Source organism: Cyrtonyx montezumae, unplaced genomic scaffold (assembly GCF_038088225.1).
Source record: "Cyrtonyx montezumae isolate F1298 unplaced genomic scaffold, pur_monq_1.0 scaffold_11, whole genome shotgun sequence".
Lineage (NCBI taxonomy): Eukaryota > Metazoa > Chordata > Aves > Galliformes > Odontophoridae > Cyrtonyx > Cyrtonyx montezumae.
Window position 1 is genome coordinate 8063544 of NW_027071837.1, and position 27577 is coordinate 8091120.

The 27577-nt window shown below is 38.7% G+C and overlaps 1 protein-coding gene across 3 annotated transcripts in view; it reads right to left on the reverse strand.

Annotated features, from left to right (window-relative positions):
* DACH2 (dachshund family transcription factor 2) overlaps positions 1–27577 on the reverse strand; it is a 257656-nt gene that overhangs the window by 131285 nt on the left and 98794 nt on the right. For all 3 annotated transcript variants that reach the window (XM_065729499.1, XM_065729498.1, XM_065729497.1), the window contains exon 2: positions 948–1063. In XM_065729499.1, the coding sequence (XP_065585571.1) occupies positions 948–1063 (116 nt within the window). The remainder of the gene's footprint in view (positions 1–947; positions 1064–27577) is intronic.

The following is a 27577-nucleotide window of genomic DNA, read 5'->3' on the forward strand; positions in this document are numbered from 1 at the left end:
TTTAGTGAGCAGGGACCATAATCACTATGATAGGGACAAACGCTTATTTAATTCTATGATTGCTGTGAGGTGCTCTTTGTATTCTGCTAAAAATGTTTAACTTGTTGTTAGAGATACAGTATGTTTACACTGGACTTTGACTGTAATCCTGAAACTGCTAAGCCTCTTGAATATTTAAATAATTCCTTTTAGGAATACAGTCAGTCAATATAGCTGTATCCTCTTCGTTTTCTTACCAAAATAAACTCACTTGCCTTTGGCATACATCAATTAATAAAAAATTAAAATACTCATCAAGATAACTTAATTAGAGACTTAAATTAAGACTTTACTAATAAATAATAGAGTGGAATAAAATACCATGCATTAAATTTGGAGTAGAAATTGCTTGTAATTTCATGTTTCTATGCTTATTTATATATATATTATGATATTTAATGTAGATTATTAAAATAGAATCCACTGTGGCAACACGAACTTATCTGCTTCTTGAGTGTTTCTTCTACAACTTGTAAAAGCATTTTGCTATCTTCCCAGCATACATTAATGATGTTACAATACAATACACATTAGCCACGCTGTTCATATCCCATGAGAACTAAAACACACATGCATTTGAAAGGCAGAAATGCATGCTACAGGGCTCTCTGAGACAATAGTTCATTTTCTCTCTTTTTTTTTTTTTTCCTTTTACTAAAATAACATTTAATGGAATTTCCTGTAAGGAAATTACAATTAATACAGAACTAAATTACAAATCCACTACATTTCAGTCACTACAGCAACAAAACAGAATTTTCATGAACACTCAAAAAAAATCCAATAATGTAACCTCTGGTAAAGCTTGAAAAAGCCCTGAAGGACAAGGCACTTAGATCAATATTAGTTTATTTTAACTGCTCTGCAGTATGAAGAGATGAGGCTGATCATCTGATGGATTTTATTACCTGTCGGAGAGATAAGTCCTGGTGATAAGAGGCCTGGAACTCCATGGGGCAGAAGACGTGCATTTTCCTGTATTGCAACTCCTAGTGAACGCTTTGGGGGTCTTCCTGGCCGTGAGCTGATGAAACAAGAAGATACATGAAAATGCATTTTATTTTTCAAGTATTTGCTTATTATACATGATGTACATATAAAATATGCAAAATATGAAAAATACCTAAAAATGTATTTTTATATATTCTTGCTCAGGAGGAAAAGAAAGCCTCAGTCAACTGAGCATACAATAATTGAATAGACTTCAAATGAACTAACAATACACTGTCCAACAGCACCTGTAGTTAACGCTGTGAGCTATATGTCACATCAACTACTAAAAAACTTTTTAATTTACCTCCACTGAAACAGCAAAAGCCAATCAATATAGATTTCTACTGTATCACTACTTTGCCAATTACTATCTGTTTCTCAGTAAGCAAAAATGGAGCACAAGAGATTCATGTGCATGTTGCTAAGTCTAGAAAATGAAACCAGATACATTATTCATCTCTCAAACTGAGGTTTTCGGGTATTGTAGATTAATGATACAATGACTGGAGGGACACCAGAGTTATTCAGATTAGGTTCACCAGAATCTATCACCTCAGACTCACATGAATATAACCACACAGTTTCCAAGCACTGCCATGCCATCCCATGCAGCCTGGCTTCAGAGAGGCATACCCACATGCACTGCTACAATCCACGTACAAGCCAAGCTCTTACATTACCCAGAGTTTCCCAGTTCGTACAGTTCACTAATGGAGAGAGCTCTCAGCAGTAGCTGCTCCCAAGTCTGAGCCATGCATGTGCACCTTCCAAGACTGAAAAGCTGCACTGCTTCAAATTTCAATACAATCCAATATTTATGATATTAACAGCCTCACAGCAGGGAACAGCCTATTTTGGAAAGCACCACACTAATTTAACAGACAGATTTTCCCAAACTGACTACTTACATTCATGAATTGACTTCTGATTTTGATTACTACACACAGGTTAAACTAAGAATGTCCAGCCAGTCAAAAACTCACCATCCTCAGCCGTCTAATGAATTAAGTTTGTGATTTTTAATCCAAAACATCTAAGACCTGAATATTCATGTTACATTATCTATTTTTCAGTTGTCATATTCATCTCTTAAGTCAGTATGCCTAAATGAAATCATGCTATACCGCTACTGCCATAATACAGATTTACAGAGCAAAGACCTATTTGAATCAACTTTCCCAAGACAAATAGTAAAAATAAAACCTTCTAGTGTTTGTCAAAGTACTCCTGCTTCTCTTGGATCAAAATAACTTTTACTTTGCTGAATAATAGAGCTCTTGACAAAATGTAGCGAAACACTCTATGAAGTAACTAGGCTGCAACAATGAATGAGGTCTGAATAGAGAGCATTTCCAAAATGACTTCAAGTCCACAAAGACATTCAGTTAAACCTCACTCCATCAACTTACAGTGCCAGAGCTCTCCATCAATGTAAGACAAACTCAGTGTTTAAATGAAGACAACTTCCAGCAACACTGCACAGAGGTACCATTAACGTGTTCATTTTTCACACGCTGTGCTAGTGCTACTTTGTTTTACTGTACATCAAGGTAGCGCAAAATCACTTCTTCAGTTTATTATTTTATCTCTAGGTAACTACTCCGCTTTTTTTGTTTCTAGGTTCAGGTTTACCTATTTTGGATTTCATTTTATTTAGTATTTTTTCCATTTTACTTTGTAATGCTTTATCATACTATGACGGCTTTGTAGTAAAGCCTACCACAAAAGCCCAGACTCACAAGGCTGTAATAAGGTAAACCTCAAATAACAGCATGTGAATTTCACAGGAAGTTAGATGCACGAATGGTTTACCTATTAAAAACACCTGCTGAGTGACAGTCTACCATACACTATTAGGCTTCTATGAAATAAAAAGGAGCTGTTATAATTTCAATTTAGAGAAGACTGCATACACATGCTCAGTTAGCACCTAATGCATCTGCAAAAAAATTACACAAGTATAGCACCTGAAATGAGCAGCTTTCTCCAGCAGTTCAATCACTAAACCACAAAGCATTCCCTTCTCAAGCTCAAATACTACAAAATATTTGCAAAACTGTATGTTGATATAAGCTATAATAAAAACCTAAAAAATCAAACACTTTTAAAAGAATCTATGAAGAAGCATTTTTGATTTATGGTTTTTGATGTATCATAACCAAGGCTTCTTCCTGGGAGGACACCACAGCTCAGAGAGAACAACTCACTATTTGAATACAAGCATTTATAGTTCTTGGCTAAAAATAAAACTCTGGTGTTTTCGTCTGAACGTAAAACAGAAATCTCATACAAAGGGTAAAAATATTTGATGGAAATCTTATTTTTAAATAAAAGATTTACAAAAGGGAACAAAAGCTTAGCACATGAAAACACACTATGTGCTTTGCTTCATCACAGACCACACTGCTGCCAGGGCTGGGGCTGGCACTGCCAAGCAATGAAACTCACCCATCCATCTGCACATATCCACTGCTCACACAGTGTAATTCTCATCACCTTAGGAAGCCTGAAATTTTGATTCACACTTTCTATTTAAAACATATTCAACCCTTACAATTTAGAGAAAATTACTAATAAATGCCTTCAGTAGAGAAGCAGAATTATCATATCAGAAGAATAAGACCTAACACAATTTTCTAACTATTAACTTTTAAACGTTAGTAGCATTAGCATAAACACAAGAAATTTATTGAATATTATTTCTCCTGATCTTCTGACACCTAGCTCTCTGCTTGTAGTGTCTCTTTCACTTTTTCCTTTATCTCATGAAAGGAAAGGAACTTAAATACATAAGAAATGCACTTTTCCTCCTTGATAACAAAGGAAGCAAGAAGTCAAATGATCAGCTTGCAACAATTTCTAAAGTTTCTCTACACCTTTTGCATTTGTCATTAATTTCCCTTTAAGAATGGAAAGTGACTCAATCCTCAATGAGATGCTACTTCAATCCAAAGCTGCCCGCTTACATATGTATCTTAAAATTATTTTAATGTTAAAGTAGATTCATGAGCACAGTCAAGAACAGAGTCTAAAGGAGAAGTTCAATACAATTTCTCATTAATGTATATTTGGTAATCATATTCTTTTTACTACACGACTGCAAATAAATTGGCAAGCTCGAATACAATTCTACTATTATTATCTATAAAGAAATCCCACAAAAATAGCATCAAAAAGTTCTAAGTCATCAGTTACTTCCCAAGAGAGATGGCTGGAGGCCTGAGGTTTTACCTGTATTTAGTCTATGGTTATTTAGCTGCTCCCACTATCCTGCCATGCCAAAAAGGCACTAACCATGACAGAGAGCAATGACCTACCAAGACAGTACGATCTGAATATTGTTCATTTCTGTATTGCATTCAGAACAAAATTCATCAGAGAATAAAGTACACTTTTACGAGTACATCTGTGTTGAGAAATCCCTCAGTGTCTTTTTTTTTTTTTTTAATTTTTCCATTCCTGTTGAAATCTAAATTTATTATTTTTCCTCTAAACATACCAAGGATGTTTAATTTGAAAGCAACCCCAACTTTCAAAATTCTATTTTACTGTCATTACAGACAAGCGCATTTTTGAAAACACACAAATTCATCAGCACTTATAAAATACAAAAAATCAGTGGAAACATACAGCACATTACTGTTGATGTATGATAGTGCTCTACTTTTATGTTTGAAATATAGGAGATTTACTAGAATCAGAAGCGAATTTGCATATTCATCAAGACAAATAAACATGTGGTGATTTAACTAGGAAACTGTTATTTGGATGACAATTTAATCAGCACAGGTTGAAAGGTCCATCACTGCAGCATCCTGTTTCTGCTAAAATATTGATTGCGTTACTGATTTCAGTAATGCTTTATTTTACAGGGCACAAATAACCGTGTAATTACTCTTTAATTGAATGGTAATTGCTTGCTGGCAATTATTTGTTAAGTTTTGGAGTTTAATTACCAGGTTATTTGTGTTTTGTGAAATAAAATATTATTAGTAGCCTTAAATATTTTTTGTACGAATGGTCTGTCACAACTAGAAAAGTTATGATGGTAGGAGTTTGACAAATAACACTCAAACACTACCACTATTATTAAAAGAATCAGATGAATCTTTGAATGCTTTCCCTTTACAAAATTAACATTAGATGTAACATTTGTAAGATAAATGGATGAATACTGTACCACAGAAGCATGATTTCCTCTGGGGTCTAGTCCACCATTTAGCATAATTTATCCTGATGTTTTGCTTTTCATTCTCTGGGCCTCTGTAGAGGAACTGAAATAGTATCCTAACCTCCTGAGAGCAAAGAATAAACCAAGTAGAAATATATTTCAACAGTACTTCATATTTCTGCAACTGAAGTGGATTACCACCAGCACATTATCTTAGCAGCCTATAAACTTTGTAAAGTTGGCAGTTAGTTAGATAACAAGGGAAAGCATTATGTCTTGCAGTGTCAATGAGATATGACACACACTGTGATACATTTATTCCAAGTTGTGATAGATGAGGTACCCAATACTTTGATCGTTAAGATCTGAATTTTACCTTACATTTCATTTTTGTCATCAACTATTTATGAATTGGCAGTACACAGTTTAGCAAGGACTGCTGATTTTGTTTTTTCAAAAGGTAGCTGGTTAATAAATTAATTATTGATTCCACTAGGCTTGAGATATGTGGCATAACAACATACTTGACTTGTGATTTAGAAAACTCTCATACATATCGCATGTTTCTTCAACAGCAATGTATTTTATTAGGCTTAGAGGAGAAATACAGAAGTAGTGTATCACACATTGTGTAAATTGCTCTGATAACAGTGGCAGTAACTGGTGCAAGTGCTTATAAATGAAAAACCACCTTAGTTGCTTTTCTGAAATTCAAACAGGAACCAGAAATTACAACTCTGCTTTCCTCAAAGATCATGAAATACAGGCTAGTGATTGTGAAAGGTACTCTTTGAAGTCTTTATCAATAAACATAACATTCCTGATAACTTCAGTTAAAGTCATTTCCTTTTATTACCGTAAGATTTTTAGTTGCAGCATGGATTAAAAATAATCTCCTTGCTTTGGTGTTTATTACAACATTTCAAAGATGCCAATGGTAGTTAAACTCTACTTGACCTCTCAGTGTTTGAGAAGAGAAGCAAACTCTGACCTCGCAGCAACCTGATTCTGTCTCCTCTCAACGCTGGCAAACTGATCACTTGTCTAACCATTGCAGGACATTGGATCGCCAGCCACATCAAAGGCAACAAGAGCCAATTCAGCAGGAGGAAAAAAGTCACCCATGCAAAATGGGCAATTAACATTAATCATACATGAAGTTGTTTGAGCTGATAACTAGAACCTGGTCCCTATGGCAACTCTCATAAAATAGTGCCCATGCTGGCACAAGGAGCCACAGCTCATCTTCCACTGGGCTAAGTGTGCCCCCTTCACCCCACAGCTGACAGAAGGAAACAGCAGAGGAAAGCTCTGACCTCCAAACAGTCTTCCCACTCGATTCTCCAGGCTTTTTCAGTGAGGAAAGTCCTGAATATCAGCCTCTGTAAAAATGTCAGTGGAACTACATTCCTAAAGCTACATACATGAATCTGAACCGTTGTCCTGTCATTATGAATTGGTGTTACTGTTACAACAAAAAAAACTGCTTAACACCACTGAATTCTTCAGAGGTGAGATTAAAGTGAATACTGCATTTTTATCAGCTTCACCATTAAAAATGTGAAGTTGCTCCATACCACTGTGTCCTTCCTAAAAATCATAGGTTAGAGAAAGTCCTACACAGATCTAAATAACATCACATATAATTCCTCTGTCAAGAAGTGCATCAGTCAGCTCGGATACATCCTTGCTGACATCTGCTGTATGTGCAGCTATGCCAGTAAGCATTTGCATCAGCTGAGCACCATCAGTGCGGCCACTCGGTGCAGGTCCCCTCTAACAGGCTCCAGGAGCCCCAGCTCCCAGCCCACAGAGGTCCAATGACTCTGACCTGGGTCCAACCCCAAACTGCAGACAGGGAAAAGGAGCTGCCCGAGGGCAGAACCGCTGCATCACAGCAAGTACTCTGGACACGGAGAAACCTTTCTGCCGCAGCACTTCAGTGCCTGTGACTTCTCCTTGGTTCAGCACCCACCAGAGTAGACAGTGTGACATGGAGGCGCAGGAAGCGTGCATCACCAAGTCTGTCTTAAAGGTCCACACAATTCCTCTCCTGAACTGATTGCAGGAAGTTCTGGTACCCAGGGGCTGACAGACAATCAGCCACACAACAATTCACCATCTGTCTAATAAAGCTCGGCCTTCATTTCTGCACCAGTACTGTTCTCAACAAACCAAAGCACCACCCATCCAGCTGGATACCATTATTTTGCTGAATACATCAGGCCAGCAGTTACCTCAGTGCTCTACAGCAATGTATGAGAAGCCATCGAACTATCCAGAATAAGAGGCAACATCAAAATGCCAAAGAAGCAGGCCCAGTCTTTGGGGGTGTTGGCTTGCTGGGTTCACTCAAAGATGCATAAAGCCAGAATCAGCCTCAGGAAGTCACCTGCTCTCTCTACCTCTGCCCCAAGGCAGAATCAAGAATAATCAAATCACTCCTGACAAATGTTAGTCCAGCCTGCCTCAGAAAACCCTCGATGCTGGAGATTTCCTGACGTCCCCAGGCAACCCACAGCAGTGCTCAGGCCAGCCTTCCTGTCAGGACAGGTTTGTGGGGGAAAGGGGTGGGGGGGGAGGGTTGGGTGACATCTAACCTGATTTTCCTTGGTTTAATTCAAGCAAGGTACTTTCTGTCATCTACTCAACAGACGTGGGAAACCTCTTACATTCTCCTGGTTGACAGACACACTTCAAACCTCTGAGGATTTTTCATGTTTTGCCTTTATAAGCTTTCACACAAAGATAGATTTGTGCTCAGCAGAGGACCTTCTCGAGAGCAGAGAAACCCCATATTCCAACATGGTCTAAAATGTGCTGATTTATTTCACAGATGCGAAGTTGCACCCTATTTCCCCTGGTAGACCTGCCTTCCTTGGCAAGCCCAAAAAATCCATCTTCCTGGGGAGAGGAGACACAGAGCGCTGTGCTTTATCCTCCCTTTTTAGCCCACAGCAAGTTCCTGGCTTCTACAACTGAGCTCAAATACATCTTCAATTACTAATACCAGTGTTGACATTTTCTTGATAAAGATTCATTAAATTTTTTCTTTGTCAAAGAGAGAAAGGTGGTGGAACAGACAATTTAAGATTTGACTACTCACCTGACAGAAAGTATAACTGTGAAGCTATTTTATACTTCATTTACTTGACCTAGATACAGTTCTTCTAACCCCAAATGTTCATATGACATGACCCTGAAATCATAAAAATATGTAAAATTCTAAGTTTTTCTAAAGCTTCATTTTACAATCTTTTCTTAAACCTTGATTTCCTAAAACCATGCTTCCTGAAGATATGTCTCAACATTCTTGCTATCTTTTTTCCTGTCAAGTAACACTTGTCACATACCAAATTTCAGAATTCTGTTGGTTTGCAGCTATACACAAGACAGAAAGCCTATGTAACACACTGCACCATTTCATTTTAGGGGTATGTCAGCAATAAAATTGAAAGCAAGACTACAGCTTGGATACATACACCCCCACTAATTTAATATAAATAAATTAAATTAGTACATGGATCAGTCAAGATGCAATGGCATGGATAAACTTCAGTTCATTTAGCAACTTGAGATCACACCCAGTGTGACAAAGCTTCTGCTGCTGCTGGAATAAACCTGGCAGGAGTGGGCCTGTCTGAGCTGGAATCTTGCCATAAACCACATCAGAACCACAGATTTACAGATGTGTTTCAGAACAATACTCACCCAAGTTGTCCACCTAACCAAAGGTGAATGTGCCAGACACCCCAGAGATACTGCAAGTATGTAATGAACTCTGCAAGCCTCAGCTCAGCCACTCTGCTAACACTGCTGTGTTTTGCATCCAGCGAAAGCTTTGAAAGATTTTTTTTTGAAATCTTCTTTTGAAAGCTTTTTTTTTTTTGAGATCGTGGGTATAAGAGGTATGCAATTTTCATTCTGTAAAAGGAAGTCCTCTTAAAAGAGTATTTAGGATTTTTTCACCTGCAACATGGCAGCTCAGGACTGATGTAAACAGAGGTCAAGGCAGGCACTGAGAGCACCACAGCAGCAAATACAGCTCCACTCCAACTAGGCAACAGTTTAAGTCAGTGGAGACATAGATAAAATAAAAGATTTTACTTGGCCAAGCCCTTAATGCCTTACCTTCTCAAAAAAGCCATAAAAAACGTTGGCAATCCTCTTTCAGTATCCTCAAATCCAGTACACAGACAGACAGGACCTACACAGGTCTCCAATACTGGCCTCTATTCACAGTGTATTTGTTCAGAGCCTGATGGGGCTTCCTTTCCCAACTGACAGCTCAATTTCCAGGCTGTCAGCAGGCTCTGCCCTGGGCAGAGGACATCACTCAGCCCAGACATCACTCCTGGAAGACACAGGTCCCAAAATCAGGACCGTGGGACTGAATCATGAACTGTTGCTTGGGATCAGCAATATGCGAGGACACTGTGGTAACAACGAATAGTCCCAATCTCATCCATAAAGAAAATACCTGAATGAGAAAATCATCTGCATTAAAATGTCATAATTTACCTTAAGGAGGAAAAAAAAGTATTGAAAAGTGAATGAGGAAAGGCAAAAGGAAACTCACTTTCCTTATTGTAGCTTTACATCACATATAAAGTAGTGCACAATCCAACCTAGTGCCATTACAATGAACTATAAATCTGCTTTCATTTCACTTAATTTAGCATCAGTTTTTTTTCAAGTACTCTTTTACAGCTTCCCCATACATACTTCTAAAACATTTGCATGGACACTCTCAAAGCAAGGAATCATCATCTATTACATATCCTCATGATTTGTCATATATGTCTGAAGTATATTACATCCTTACAGGTTTTATTTTTGACCTGTATCTGAATTCAATGCCAATTTAGGAGAACATTATTGTAAAGAAAGGTTTTTGAAATATTGCTGTTTTCCACCGAGCTGCATCTCCATAAGATTCAATTCAATAAAACTTGTAAAAAATGTGACTGTTTAAGCCTATTATCTATAGACAAAAACCTAATAGCAAGCACTTGACATATTTACAGCATTCTGTAACAAACAACCCACAGGAGATGATAGCTAATGCTGTCACAGTGCTATATTATAGTGTGGCAGCACAACATTTTCATAGTAATTCAGCCTCGCTGCAATGGGAAACTACTCTTGCTGTAACCAATTTTAATCTCTGCACTACGAAGTTCAGTGCATTCAGAAATTTGCAAGGGTTCTCCAAAATTTAGGATTGGAGAACAGAAATCTATCTTTCAAAGAATAACAAATGAAAGAAGACAGAAACAACAGAAACAATCCTCTCCAGCACCTTTTTTACCTATATCCTTGCTGAAAAGAATCGTTCACGGAAATCAAAAGGAGCCTCTGTGACATATCCAGAAGGAATCATTCGCCTGTTAACTTTTCACAACATGGAAAATACCCTTTAGTTGGGTGGTGGTTATGAATAGTGTGGAATTGAACAGGCAGTAAAGATAAGCAGTGTAGACAGTTTCACTTTTACCCTTCCAGATTCTGGGACTGTTAGTGCTGAGTTAACTTGCCAGCTGTTGAGACAGACAATGTAAATATTTCTATTGCAAAAGCACATTATTTTTGAACGACAAAGCGCAAACCCATAGGACCATGCAAGTATAGAAAAGGCAGAAAAAGTATTTCAAAATTCAGATTGGATTTATCTTTAGAGTCTACCTGTTACCCCCACACAGGGCTTCCAGCCAGCCCTTCGCCACACCGACTCCTCTGTTTCTGTTTTCTGAGACTCCACTCCTCTGTGCTACAAAAATCCTGACCCTCCTGGAGCACAAAACCCAGGTCCAGGCTTGTGCTTTCAGAACTGACCCCATCACCTCTTGGGAGAGCCACATGGTTTTCCATTTAAGACCTTTTAAGTCATTGGATATTTTCCCACCTTTTCCCCCACATTGAAGAACGCTCCACAGAAACTCTCTCCTCACACTGAACAATTCATGTCTTAGTATTTTCAGTGGTAGATTTCATCCGGACTCATTCCACTTTTCAAAATGAGCCTTACTTTCAAAGCAGGCCTAGATGGCAGAGCTGTGCGTCTGTGAGAATGGATAAAGTCTGCAGCTTGTCCACTGTGGAAGGGACCTACGTGCTATCACTTCAGTGTGCAAAAATGCCGCTGCTTGTATTGACGACGTTCAGACATGCAATGCCAACAAAAACAACTCGAACGAAAAGATCTGCAATCATCCTTTAAAAGTTTAAAGGAGCGATGAATTTAAGAGAAATACCTGCAATTACTTTTTTCTGGCAGTTTACTGTATTTTGCACACTTGCACACCCACAAACTTAGACCTGAGCAAAATGCCATCTACCAGCAGACAGTGGGGCTGTCTGTGCTGCAGGCCCATTCGAAGCCAGGCCAGCCCTGGGCTCGCTGTAAGCAGGGAGTGTGTTCAGTGAGAGCCTGTCACACAGCTGGGTACCAAACCGGGGACTCACCGCCACCAATTCCCACCCGCACCCTGCAAGCAGCACCAGGTGCTCCCTCCCAGCATCCCAGCACCTCTCTCTTTCCCTTCCCATCAACACTCCTTCTGTTCCAGCGGGAGTTTTTACCCTTTCCCTGAGGTGGTCTGACAGAGGCGTACCCAAACCAAAGGGCTTTGCCACTGACAGAGAAATGCAACATTATTTTGTAAATGCACCTTCTGGCATCAGCTACACTCTGTTGTAAGTGATGAGAAATACTACAAGAAACCAACAACAGAAAAAGCCAAAGTGAGTCCAGGGCACTGCGAAACCACACGAGTTATTCAAAGGTTCAGGGATTTCCTGAAATAAAATATTTCCTAGATTAGATACAATGGTTTATCAGAAGTCATACCTGCTGCTGGGCTTTTAAAAAGATCTCTCTTCAGATTGAACAGTGTGTCTCTGCCCAAAAGTATGTGCTGTGCTAACCTACCAGCATCCACTTCCTCACCCCTCTGCATGAACAAACAACATTTAACTTGGCTTCCAGAAGACAGAAAATAAAAAACGCGCGTTGGTTTGTATGGCAACAACTGTGTAAGTACAGTCCTGTCCCTACCAGAGGCAGATACAGCCTGGCTACTGACTGCAGTAGAACTGCCCAGAATACATCATCTGCTCAACTCACTGCTCTTTAGTGAAAATGTTTTTTTTAAAAGCTGTTGAAAAAGACTAAAAGATTTCAAGCAAACGAGTGTTTGTAACCAGATTTCCTGGGGATAAATGAAAGACATACGTTTCCATGGCTGCCAGCCTACTAAATTTTGCAAGCATAAATATTTACCTAGGACTACAGGGTGGGGAAACCACCATCTAGCCCCTTCCAAGTTTAAATACTGCAACACAGAGGTCATTATTTATAAATAGAAATAGGGAGCACATCTTTTCCGAGTGTGTTTCTATCATGCTTTTCATCCACTCCATATGCTTTCTTTTATTAACATTCTTACACCAGAAAAAAAAAAACTGTGTCACTTGCTCACACTGTATGCATTCATTTTCTTTAGGCTTTCTTGTGGTTATTGATTTCCTGCTTTGTTGAAGTGGCTTTGTTTCTTTCTCAGCATGCTATCCATTTTAAGACAACAGTTGTTGAACAAATAAAAAAAATTCTAAAATTAAATTAGTTCTATCTTCATTTGTTTTTATCTGAGTTAAATGCAAGTGACACATTTCCCCTAATAAAAAAGAAATACTTAATGCCTCCCAGTATGCAGAGCAAATCAAGTAAAATTTTTCTTTTCTAATAAGACTTTTTTTTTTTTAACAGAAACATGAAAGAAAAAGTATAGTAAAAATAAAGCCTCTTTTGTATTCATAAGTTGCAATCACTGCTGTGGCCAATGTTTTAACATCAACAAAAGAGAATTTTCTGATCCAGAGCCAAATTCATTTAAGCCCTATCTTGCTACACTTGAAATCATTAAAATAACCTTTTTTTTTTCTTTCAATGCAACTAGGACCACACTTTAACACTACAACCATTTATCCTGCTGAGCAAAATATGTTTGTTATCCCCTTCCATAGGATCAGTCCCAGAGATGCACAGATTTCATACACCAAATATGCAGATGAATACAACGATCATTTAATCAACTACAAAACCAAGAAAAACTGCATTTTTTTCCGAGGTGACAGTTCCAACATGCTCAACGTTGTTTTGATGCTGTATGTTTGACAGGTGCCAGTTCCAGGTTTCCAAGGCCTGTCTTCCCTCTCTCCTCCAACATGCTTATTAACTGAAATCTGCTGAACTATAGAAACAAATAGGAATCGTGTGGACACTGTATTAAGACAGAACTCTTGTCAAATTTCCTGCTAAAGGCATACAATGAAGTGCATACAATGCAATACACCTTTCACATTGAATATACTGCACATTTAGGGAGCAGTATTTTTCTAGAAGACTCATGCTGTAACTACATCACCAAACAGCAGAGAGGGTTCTTCAGAAATGTATTTAAATTAGGTGGGACTGAATCTTGCTGAATCAAACTAGCATTAAGAACCGTTGGTACTAAGACATTAAAGAACCAGATGCACCATTGCACTTGGACTGCATGGGCATGTACTTCAAAATTATTCTGAGAGCTTGGCCTCTTTTTACTGCTACCACCAGGTGAAGAACAAAAACAACAGTAAGCAAACAACATTTCTGTGTAAAGCAAGATGCCAAATACTGCTTCCTAGAGCTTAGGAATAATGCATATCTCACTTGAGCGAGCAAGAAATGTTCAAACTTCCAGCTATCCATGTAGCCTTAACAAAGGTGACAATCAGACCATGTCCCAACTCTCTCTGCAAAGCCAGCTAAAGGAAGCACACCAGAAGATGAGTATCTGTTTCCTGTGAATCATAAATAGGAACTGATCATTACTGAATGCAACTTATAATTGGATATAACCCCAACACTAGGGTGCTAGGAAGGCTGAAAAGAGGCAGGCAAATGGGAGGGGACAATTCCACACCACTAAGGGCAGGTAATTCCCAAAGGAAATTTCACAGGCAGCCTCTGGTCTCAGATTTTACAGCCAGATTATTTGCAGAAGAATAACAAATATAACTTCATAAACTTAGCTATCTTTATCCATCTCTCAAAACAGTGTGGCTCTAAATTTGTGTTTCACATAGCTGCTGATACCACTTTGTTTTCTTTTTATCTTTTGGAGCAAAAAACTATTATCTTTTTAATTTTAATTTTAATTTTTTTTTAAACAAACCTTAAATTTTGAGGGGAGAAACGTTAATCTAAAGTGAGAGAAACTGGTAGTAGGGAAACATGCGATTTAAATTATGTGAACATTAGCAGTCCAGATGACCATCACTGTGGAATTAAGTTAAGCAGTTGAGTTTATCATCAAATTTGACAATTTATTGTGTGATATTTGGTAATTTTCACAAATTAATTATTTCGAAGCAGATACTTTATAGCACTACGGCCTTGGTGTCAAACAATGCAGCTGGTTCCTTTTTAAATGTCAGAAACTTCTTATGTAATTTTTCCACCACTTTAAAAAATACCTTGGTGCTTTCTGGAATAAAGCTAAGGTGGAAATTCTGTCAGACACTTAGGCCAAGATGATTACACCAATTTAAGAAAGCCAACAATTACAAAGAACTCATGTTTAATTAGTAAAAGGGAAGCACCTGTATTTTTAAAGGAAGAGACTCCAGGATTAGACTGTACAAATTTAAGTCGTAACAAAAGACAAAAATGAGCGCATTATTCATCCTTGGGGAAAACCAACCACTGGATGGGATCAGTTCATGGAAAAAAAAGCACCAAATAGTTATTTTTTCACATGGTATCTCCATGCTTTTGTACAGATGCGTATCAGTAATTATGTTTACAACTCTTTGTCTTCCCAGCAGACAAAAAAAGAGCACCTCTGATGGTTAGACCTGTAACACACTCACTTCTATACTTCAAATTTTACACTTCATAAAACATTCAAGACTGAAAATGTGGCTTTTTATCTTCTTTAAATTCCATTCTTTATACCACCATCTGTCTGAGGCATTAAAATAGGCCGAATTACTCTTACAGTTTTCTTAAAGACTTTTCTTTTGCTGTTAATTGCACATTTATAATTATATTCTTGCAAAAAGATTTTGAAAGATTATTCTGGGTAACGGACCTAAGGTGAAAACTTGCTGCTTTAATGCGTAAATTATAACGTGCACAGTTGTGAAGAGTGGTTTCTGAAATGCTCAGGTAAGCGCAAGAATCTAAAAGAGCTGTCAAAGAGTTTGCACTCTTAAGGGGCTAATGTTCATTTAAAAGCATCTCATAATAAGCTGTGTCTGAAGGCTAAATGAGTAGTTTAACTTAAACACAGCCACTAACTTTGTAGAAGACGGATAAAGGAAACAATTGTTCGTCAAACAAAGTTAGAGAAATGTAAAAACCAGCTTCACTTTGATGCCTGTTTAAAATCATTAATTTTCCTGTAAGTTAATGTAAATCAAGGATTAAACAGAAACCGTTACCATCTGACCCTTATAAACTAAACTTCTGTGTGGCTCATCTATTTGAAGTCAAATCTATCCATACATCTAAACAGGAAACTGAATGAAAACATTTTTTCTTTCCATTTCCTATATCCTGCAAAATTCTTCAGAAACGATTTCCTCTTTAAATTTAGATTGCATGCTTGTTAATCATTTTTTCCTCTGCAGAGTTTTGTAAATTTAACATCAGTTTCCCTACAGAGCACAAAAGGTGGGCACTCCTTGGGCACTGCATTTCACCCATCTGTACTGTTTCAAAGTCCTTTCCACTGCAGAACAGTCTCGGAGCACAGGAGAGGTCCAAGCTGATATTTGTCCTCTTAGCGTGCACTCGGCACAAGCATGATCAGTGGGACTTCAGGGTCACTCTGTATGTGGCAAACTGGAGGGATTCACAGTCAAATGTCATTTTTTTCAATGTCAGAAGATACCCATTTTAAACCCAGTCAGTTCAAAATTAGTAATTTTAAGTGCTTTTTTTTCTTAACATAAACATTTTAATCAAAACAGTGTAACTCGAGGTCAGTGAGTTCTTTTCCCTAATTCTTAAAATAATTTTTACTGAGAGCTTCAATAAACCATCAGTATAAATGTGAGCATTTATGGAGTCAAATGGAGTGACTGATGTCACAGAGAGGAGCTACACTGAAGATTCAGCAATAAACTGATCTGGCTCTAACCTGATCTAATACCATCATAAACAATCTCCATGGAAAGGAGAGAACTTTAAACAAAGACTCATGGAAGAAATGGCAGTGACAGGAAAATGGAACTACTGCAGATGCTTTCAGAGAGATGTGAATGAACAAAAAACTTAGAAAACATTCCATGTTTTGTTGTTTGTTTGTTTTTTCTTAAAGCAAAATTAATGATAACAGCTCTCCAAAGAGAGGCCACATCTGTAATGGCAATACACTGAGGGATATCCAGGTATTGTAAGAGATTGTGAATTAGGCAGACGTGATACAACAAGAATATCTAACTTTGTGCTGGGCTGCATGCCTGGAAGCATCATGTGCGAGACAGAAGAAGTTGCCCTAACTCATCTGCTGCTGTATGGTTATGTCTGGAACTGCATGTGCATTTCTACACAACCTCGTTAAAAGAAAATACTACGAAGCCAGAGGGAACTCAAAACACAGCAATAAAAACCATTATAAGAAACAGGAGATTTAAATGAAAGATTTAGAATTACATTTCTGTACTCTGTGTAGTAAATAGGAGATGAAAAAATAATGTTCAAATTAAAAGAACAAACCTAAACAATTTTGGAAGGTATCAGCAAAAATAGTGCAACTTTCCTTTTGCACAGGTCCAGTATCACTGGAAAAATAAACTTCACTTTCAAAATTGGAAATGCTTTGAAAGCAGAGAATGCTCTAAGTCCCCTGCAGGATGCTTCCAGGGCTGGTTTGGGAAAGTAAAATGAAGGTGTTAAGATTTTGCTGCCCCTATTACACAAGCTTGAAAGCTTTCCTAGAGATTTCAGCAAACCCGATGAGGTGTTTCAGTTTTAAAGCTTGCACAGTAAGAGATTTGTGCAGGACAGTATTATGTAACATGTACAGCAAAATAAGTTCTTCTCAGACCCTTATGAGAACAGCAATGCTGGAGCACTTTCCAATCCTTCCATCAGTGCTACTCCCTGCTGCTTCATAGCTTTGATTGCACAGCTTTCCCTTAAGCAAATATTAACAACAGAATAAATTCCTTAGCTAACTAAAAAGGTTATTTTCCAGTGATGCTTAAAAGAGCACCGTTATTCTAAAGCATTACTCCACCATGACTAACTGACACTAAAAGAAGTGTAAAATACACAACTTGATTCTTTCTCAAATATACCAGAAGCCATTCATTTTCAAATCACATAAAATGCGTCTGGGATGGAATTTTGCTGAGGTTGCACTATTGTATTCTCAAGGGAAAGTGTACAAGAACATTTTTTCAGTAATGCAAGCCCATTTTTTTTCATAAAATCCCAAAGTTTGGTGCCTGGTAAGCATGTTCCCATTACTTTTATTTACTCATTGATTTTTATTGCCATTGGATGGACACATTGAAGAGGAAAAACAAAGAAGAAAAAAATTATGAAGCCTTAAGAATTTTTCCTAGTTTCATTTCTTAGCCCATGCTTTCCTAAAATAAGTAGGATGCACTTCATTTTTAATTTTGCATCTGACAGCATGCTCATTTTTAACTCTGTAACAGTGATAATGGTCCTTTCACATAGTGTGAAGAGTGATTTTATATTAATCAAGTTTAAATTACAAGTTCAATATATTCTCAATTATCCAATAGACACAGTGGAATAACACTTCAAAAACACATCCCTTCCACTGCAGACCAAACACTGTTATCTTTTAATCCCTGCTGAAGCACAGCCCTCTGCAGTTTGGCACAAATGTTATCATTTACTTGAACAAGAGCGACTATAAAACACCAGAAGATTCAAAACTTCTCTTTATAATAGGTCTGTGCACCACGTAAGAACTCCAGAATGATCCTTGTGCGAGATACTTAATGGAATTAAAGTTAAGACCACCATAAATTATTCCAATAGACCTAATTCCAATACATACATATACATGAGCCAGCAGTGTGCCCAGGTGGCCTAGAAGGCCAGAAGCATCCTGGCTCGTATCAGCAATAGTGAAGCCAGGAAACCAGGAGGTGATTGTCCCTCTGTGCTCAACACTGTGAGACCACACCTTGAGTACCGTGTTTAGTTTGGCCCCTAACCACAAGAAAGACACCAAGGCCCTGGAGCACGTCCAGAGAAGGGCAACGAATCTGTGAAGGGTCTGGAGCACAGGCCTGATGGGGAGTGGCTGAGGGAGCTGGGATTGTTCACTCTGGTGAAGTGGAGGCTCAGGGGAGACCTTACTGCCCTCTACACTGTCGTTGAGCAGAGGGTTGGCCTCTTCTCCCAGATAACAGCAGTCAGATGTGAGGGGATGGCCTCATGTTGCACCAGGGGAGGTTTGAGTTGGATATTAGGAAAAACTTCTCCAAAAGAGAGGTCAGGGGCTGGAACAGGCTGCCCAGGGAAGCGGTTGAGTCACTGTCCCTGGAGGGGATCAAGAAATGTTTAGATATTGTACAGGTTAGTGAAAAAATATTGGTGGCTGGTGGACGGATGGATTGGATGATGTTTGAGGTCTTTTCCAACCTTAATTCTGTGTGATACGTAGCAAAACTAAACAAAAATAATTAAGTGATTTATGCTTAATGTTTCCATCACATAATGCGAGTTATTCCTCAGCCTCTCAGACTCTTTACAAGTGCACTTCTGGTCCCCAGCTAGAGGGACATTTTATTTCTTTTTAAGAAGGAAAGATCTTCATGTGCTACCAGAAATATTTCTCTGCTTAAACTCAGAAATCTCTCTTACTGTTGCATGCAGTCACTAGAGCCCCATTTAAAAAATGTTGTAGTTCTTGAGTCTAGGTACCAAAAAAGCAGCAAATACCAAGAATTTACTTTCTGGCATGAAAAATATATCATAATTACGCAAGTATTAAATTTATTCTTTCATCTGTTATCGTGGTTTACACAACAGCCCATACTCTCTGATAGTAGGCTCTAATACTGATAACAAAACATCACTCCAACAGCCACACACAAAACACAGGAACTAAATGAACACAGTTGACACCAAAGGCTGCAGCTAAGTACTCGTGCCAAAAATCACTAAACACAGCACGCTTCCATGTCATGCAGAATTTCAGAAAGTGACCTGTTTTAAAGCTGTATTATGCGAGGAGCAAAAATTAGAAGTATTCAGCAAAACCTGCAGTTATTTCAGTAATAAGAAGTACCCAAATAGTACGTGACCAACACACAACAGAAAACTTCCCAGCTGTCCCAAACGTGCTGCCTTCCTCTCATACTCTGTATTCTACAGTGCTGCTGAGCCTTTTCACCACTGTGCTTAACAGTAAAAAAGAACGTGTTTAATTCAGAAATAGATCCCAGTGCCATGAAAAACAAAATATTTTTTAAACTGTTTAGCAAAATGTGAATCGTAAACACCAAGATTTTTATCTGTTCTGAGCAGCGTTTCAGGACATGATTCTAGTAATTCATGTTGACATTTGCTATTTACATTTTTCCGTTTTAAAATGAAAGCTCTTGAAAACAAGTAACATCATTTTTTGCTCTATCATTTTAGACAGCTGATCAAGGTGGTAGGAGCAGTTATTTTGTTAGCTTATAATTATTTTATAGAAAAGGCAGTTAAGTCAGTGTCTCTTTTCGGGACTGAATACTACATTTATACACATTTAAACTTCAAGCAAAACTCTCTTGCTCTCTTCTGGTCTTTGCTTCAAGACTGATTAATCTCAGTCCTGAGATGTGAACCTGGATAACGCTACCCGCAGTTCTGCTGAATTGCTAGTGTTGGTCACCTTCAGCAATTCCTGAAGTCACTTGCTGGATCCCAGGCAGGACAGTGCCATTAGGCAACCACTACACATGCTCCAGCTTTGCAAAGTGCCCCATGTTCATAGCTATCACCTACAAGCTGGATTAGGGATTTAGCTCTTTGCCCTGAAAGAGCAATTTGTTCATCAGGCTTGGGGTTACTACTAACTGTTAAAATGGAAACACTCTGTTTTAGCACTTGAAGGCACTTCTGGAATTTGAAATATTTAACAAAGCATTTGTATCGACTTTCACTTAGATACTTGCTCATTTTAAGCACAGAACAAGTAAACAAGATGCACTACTTATTCTAACTCAAGCGAATAGCACAGCACTTTAATAATCATTGTTACGTTTATCTAACAGACTCCCTGAAATATACATATCAACGCATACAGTTTTGTTCAACAATTCATTAGAGTAACACTAAATAATGTTTAAAATTAGGATTTTGTCCCTTCCTAAACTCCCACAGACACGGCAGCCAAAAAGCTGAATAAGTCAGGGTGCCTTTGAAGATATTTAATTAAAATCTAATCCCACATTCTTAAAAGCTCACATAAATTAAGCTGTCATTCAGGAGATTTATGCATTCCCATTTGCATATTGCATACAATTCATCAATTACTCATGTTTGAGAGCAGAGCCCCGGCGGGCGTGGGGCTGCTGGGCACACCGAACGGCCCCGAGCGTGCGCGGGCTCCTCTGGTAGCGGCGCCAGCCCCTGGATCCCGCTCAGCAGTGCCGGACAGCGAACGCTCCGCTCAGTCCTCCAGCGGGCGGATCCCTGCGTGCCGCAGGAGGAAGTTTCTCAAACAGACACACAGCATCCTTACTGTTTGCAGCTATGAGGAAGCTGCCTGTAACAGTGCCGTATTCTAGCAGCAGCGCCAGCTCTAGAGCACAGCAGCTGTGGCCCAGTGCCCAGCCACGCACCTGGCCCATCCCAACCGTGCTCCCGCACCCCACAGCTCCCTGCTTGGGGCAGTCCTGCAGCGCAGCCCGAGGGCAGCCTCAGCCACACGCCTGCAGCAGCACTGTGATGAGCTTTAACCAAAGATTCCTCTGAGGAACCACAAGAACACGGCTTCTGTGCAACACAACATGTCAGAAACCACAAGATGAAAACATCAAACCCACTACCAACAGATATCCTGCACTAAACCAGGCTTTGGTTTCTTCCTTTCTTCCAGGCTCAATCCATGCTCACTGCACATCTAACTTTGGCAACACAAAGTAGCTTATGATTTGGAAAGTTACTCCTGAAGCAAACTCTTTCCTTTCATGCAAGGCTGCTTGAACAACTGACTAAACAGATGTATTTTTAATGGGTTAATTTTTTTTTTTTTTTTTACAGTGCGTCACAATGACAGAATTCTGAGCAAAATCTCCACTGTGCATTTGTTTTGCCCAGCCCCAGCTGTGTACGGCTGTGCTATTCGGTGATCACAGCCTTTGGAAGGAGCATCCCCATCAGTCACATGCTGGATGTGTAGCCAACACACAAGCAATAGCTTCCAATAGTGGAAACAGTAAATTCTAACACCTTTCCTTTCACTCTTTCATTTTATTTTTACTTTTCTTATCTTGCTGATTACAAATGTACCAAGGGAGAAAACTGACACGAGAAGGCAGCACTTTCTAAGGTTCCCAGTGCAACTCTGGCAACTAAGCACTGACCTGCTACACTTCTGCTTGCCCAGCCTGAGACCTTTCAGAGCAAATGCTGATAATTTTGCCAAGCAAAATGCATGAACCTACTCCACTTCATTAACTGTAGCCTCAACCAGGTCTTAAATTCAAATCTCAAAAGGTGAAAGGCTAATGCAATAACCACTTGTTACTCTGCCTTGTTACCAAGACACCGCTCATTTCTTACCGTCATGATGTATGTTATTAAAGCTAGCCTATTATTTACATCCCTCTACCAAATGTTTTACAAAACTGCTTTAACAGTTTGTTCCCATCTAGCTTTTAGTTGCTATATATAGCAATCATAACCAGAAAATACAATTCCAGAAAATACAAATGCAAAACAATGATTTGTGAGCATTTTATCACATCTGATAGCTCATGTAAAATGAATTAATGGAAGGAAGGATAAATACAACAGCTGATGCCAGCATCAGCTTCTTCACAGTTCTTTCCCTGACCTACAAGAAGTCTGAAATCACTCTGCTCAAGAGTTACAGTGCACTCCATCATGGAGCACAATACTGTTTGTTAACATTCCTTTACTAACAGAACATGTCAGCATTCTCCTCAAGCCTTAAATTCACTTGTGCAATGCAAAGAACATCTCACATGCTGTACATCTTGATCTATCTGCTATAATTCTAAGAAAGTAGCCTTGACACAATTGATTGTGAAATGTTCACACTTTCCAGCAGCTTTGATTTAATGTTCTGTCTTTTGTAAACATGAATTTTTAGGGAAGCTGTTGGGTGGGAAGGGAAGGAAAAGTAACCGTTTCAACATCCTCACTCCAGGCCATCACTCTGTCAGGAATAAAAATGTAAATAAACCCCCAAACCATATATATGTATATTCAACAATTTTATGGTACAACATGTGAAAAAAAAGGCCTGGAAAAACCAGAAGAGATGTTATACATACTAAAAAATGATTTTTAAGTAATTAATTTAGGTACGCGTGCAACCGTAAAATATCCCACTTGTGCCACATCCAGGAGGCTTGGAGCTCCTTCTCCAGGAGAAGCATTCAGCACCCCACAGCATGTACATTCCCAACCCAGTCATTTCAGTACGTATGTCACTACTCTTTGATTGACTGACACTTCTTCTTTAGCAGTGTTTATAAACAGACTGTATAATAATGGCGCTCTGCTCTGGGCGGGGCATCTCCCTGTGCTTGCTATGTGACGGTTTGTCACAACACACGAGAGCTCAGTTGCTCACAGTGTATGCAATGACATCCTCCCGTACCCCTAAGACAGCTCCATTTTATGTGCAATATTCATATACAGCTCCAGGGCTTACACAATAGCTACATAAAACCTGAAGAATTTGGAATGGAAAAATATTTACCTGACAAATTGGTACTGTTTGCTCATGCAGCCAGTAAATTCTAATTCTGTGTATGACTGAAGATAAAATATATCCTAAACTGCATTTGTAAGACAATCGATATAGACAGACTATAAACACACTAAAGACAAAAACAGTATTAAAAGCTAAATGATGTGTGTTAATTGAATTAAATAGACAGTACTGAAAGCCTCCCTATCTTCTTCTTGTACAGTTTATTACAAAAGTCTCATGAACATCTGTCCTGTCATAGCTATTAACTATTTTAATTGAAGTTTGACATAGTTTATAATGTTGGCTTTTATGGATGTCTACACGCTACGTCGGTAGGTAGATCCATTCACCTTAACATGTAGTTTAACAGGAAAGAACCTAAAAGGTTACTGCTCCCAAATCAGGTTACGTGTGAAACCTGGAGAGACAGGCAGCACTGCAGCCTGGATTTGTCACTGCTGAATACCATCGGACTTGTTTTTTTCTGTGTCATTTAAATCCAGTCCTACAGAACTCCCTGGAATTTCATTTTCACTTTAAGTATCAGCAGAAAACCTTCAAAATACTAGCATCATTACTTTTTACTAACCACAAATCATGACTTCATAGCAATTCATTCTTTCCAATTTCTTGAACGTAACTTCTGGTTTTGCTTGCCATGCAGTAATGGAAACACTATGATTAACTTAATGATAACTCCTCATATGTTCTTTTAAGAAGCTGTAGATAAGCAAGTGCCACTGATATTTCTCATTCACCAAATATGTCCACGTGTCACAGGCCTTTGGAAACTGATTTTTCTTCACATGAAGTTATGGAGTAAAAGAAAAAGGGAAAGAAAGCCATATGAACACTCATTAGATTGGAAGGTGACACCAACAAACATCCGGCTTCAAATTAGAAAATGAAAACTGTTCTAAATTAATGGTTTTCCATTCTTTAATTATTTTTTTAATACAGATACACTTAACTGAAGTTTTTAAAATTTCAACAACGTTTAAACACTCTTAACTATCCCTTCCTGCTCTTAGCAGACAGATGGTTCAAGCTGTAACTTTACATAAGAAGATGGCTCCTCTGGTACCTACAGTAATGCATCTTGCAGCTTCTGTAATGAAAATCTTCACTGTTTTTCACATTCAGTATTCTGAGTACTCACGAAAAAAAATAATGAGTTAAAAAAAAATGCAACAAATGATCAAGAATCAGTTAGGTTCGAAGAGACTTTAAAAGACCACTGAGCTCCAAACAGCTGCCATGGGCAGGGCTGCCATCTACCAGACCAGACCAGCAAGCACCTCCAGAGATGGGGCAGCCCGCTCCAGTACCTCACAATCCTCTGCCTTCCTCCTGCCTATAGGCCACTTCAAGTAATGAAAGGCATCAGGGAGGCCTCCCCACAGCCTTCTTTTCTCCTTTCTCTTTCTTTTTTTCAGCCTGTCTTCATGGGAGAGATGCTCGAGCACTCGGATCACCTTCAAGGCCATCCTCTGGACCCACTCCACAGCTCTGCACCCTTCCTGTGCTTTCCTGTGCTGGGGCCCCAGGACTGGATGCAGCACTGCAGGTGGGGCCTCACAAGGGCAGAGCAGAGAAGGACAATCCCCTCCCTTGTGCTACTGCCATCTATCTTTTGGCGCAGCCCAAGATACAGTTGGCCATGCGAGCTGCAAGCACACACTACTGGCCTGTGTTAACTTGTTCATCTACCAGGACCCAAGACCTTCTTGACAGGGCTGCTCTCTCTGAGTTCTCCATCTGTACTGGAGTACACCCAGGACTGCTCTGACCCAAGCGTAACACCTTGCTGCACATCATTCTGTTCACATGGGCACCTTTCAAATTAAGTCTCCAAACTAAGATGTTCAAACTTCTGACTAAACAATGTGTTTTTCATCAATTCTCTGTAGAAAGTAACACGTCATTTTACCCATATAAACCTGACCAAAAAAGTGTATTCATTAGTATTTAAATTTTTGGTACATTCAGACAAATTATGTTTTACATTTTAACTTTCACTTTCCAATTAAAAAGTGAAGTCAAAGCCAGCTATAGATTTCCACTGAGAATTTGAATTGGCTGGCTGCCAGTTCAAGCCCTCAGTATCCCTTTCAGCTGAAAAATATCCACTGCGCAGTAATCTTCAGAACAATGTCTACTTTTTAAATGTTTAATGTATGCAAAGCATGCAAGATGCAAAGTAATGAGAAGACATATTATAACTTCATACTCACAACTGTCCACTCATTTTACTTATTGCTTTGGCTAAGAAAACTGAAGAAATTAATCTTTATCATTTTCAAAACATTACTGATTATCTACTGCATACAATTAAGTGAAAAGAAGTGCAACAGGAAGCTGATGCTCAGATGGGATTTTAGAGATCAGTTTCCATTTTCCTCTTAAAGAAAAGCTTCCAGGATTGCTCACACATGCATACGAAATTTGCTTTTTTCTGCATTGTAAGTAGTACAAATGGTCAAATGTCAGTAAGTAATAATACTTCTGCTGCTTTTCTACTCACAGCTCCAAGATCTCTATACTGGGAGAGAGCAGAGAACTATGACTGCCTAATTAATGTAATCACGTTTGCATATCCATTACCCTGACCGCACAGAATACCCACACTGTCCCTGTGAATGACAGCTGCAAGGATCCAGCTGGAACACAGCAGGGCCTAGGACTGACTCTCCTGGACACAGGAAAGGTGGAAAAGGCAGAAAAATTGAATAAACAAAGTGAAGTCACAACACCAAGTATCTTTCAAGTGCCTCCTCAAATTGCCTAAAATATATTTATCTATATCTACAGCTAAGTATAAAACCCTCTCTACTCTGACTCTCGCTTTCCTTAGGCCTCTTGTATTACCATGAACAGTAATAGCACAAACTCACATGCCTCATTTCTTAACTTCCCACTTCAGTTTGCTTACTATATTTTTGATGATGACCATATGTAAGGTTGCCAGTTAATTAAGAATAAAACTAAATTTAATGTAAGTTAGTTTGAAATGTAGGCAGTTTACAAACAACTAAGGCCACTTTTCTTGCAGCTGACTAATCCCACATCTGATATAAAGCCTAAGCAATCTTCCTTCCACTTAATGTTTATGCAGACACACATATATACCTGCATGCTAAATGAAATTATGGTCCCCAACTTCAATCCTTCTTCCACAAGCAATTAAGCACCTCTTACAATCACTGAAGTGCATCTGAAGCAATACTTCTCTAAATAGGGCACTGCAGTCATTTGGTCAGTGTAACCTGAGTGCTTTCTCCTACCTGAACATTGCTACCTGACACTCAAGCTTCCTTTCTGTAATAGCACAGTCCTGCTACTACCTCAGAAATGTGAAAGATTCTTCACTTACCACACAACGACACATAATGAGACTGCTGCAGCACACTATAAATAGCTAACACTCGTTCTCCAGTGTATTCATTTTAAATATACACATATACAGTATGTGATAAGTGAGTCTCTATATTTTTCTGAAAATATTGAATGTCTCATAGGGAGCAACAACAACAGCAGGCTAGGAATGACTCGATCAGATTACAATCAATATTGGCTGATTTGACAACAGCTTCTGTGCTAGACGTAGATTGTCCTGTAGCATCTGAAGATGCACTAGCATAGAGTATTTGATTTTTGTTTTCTCCTTCAGATTAATTTTGTATCTTCCATTTTAGATATTAATTTTTTCAATCATCTTCCTTTGATGTCTCCTTAGTTTAATTTAAAAGCAATATAAACATGTGTGATTTGGAAGATTTTTATTACTACAGTATCTTATCATCTCATTATAGCAATTTGCAAAGGCTTCAGTCCAAGTTGATACCAGAATGGATCATATTTTCACCTTTGCATTTCTTCTTTTCTTTCTCAGTATGTTTCTGAGCTGCTGTACCTTGCCTTTGGTTACTGTGGGAAGGTCTTGGCAAAGAGGCAAGTTTTACAGCACTATAAAAAACCGACGTGGGCTCACTTTCCTTGGCTATTGACCAAAAATGTTTTTATCTCCAGCTCTCATTAACTTCCTTTGGAGCACATTGAGCAGCATTGCTTGTGAGGGTTACAGCCATTTCATTTGGTTATGAATGAAGTGGGAGACTTGGTCTGGGCCCTAAGATCTTAAGGTGGTTTGCGCTGCATGGGGCTGAGAACTTAATGCACGTTAAACACACATGCATGCCCATTATAAATTAGTGATAGTTTCTCCTTCAAATTCTGTTAGCTGATAAAACCTGCTATAAAGAACAGATAAGAATGGGCATCTGCTGCAAATCTAATAGAACTCCGGGACTGTTTTACAAATATCTCAATAAAAGAGAAGTGACTGCACTGCTTCCAGAGAAACTCAGTGTGTGGGGTTCTGGGGTAAGGTCAAGTGCCA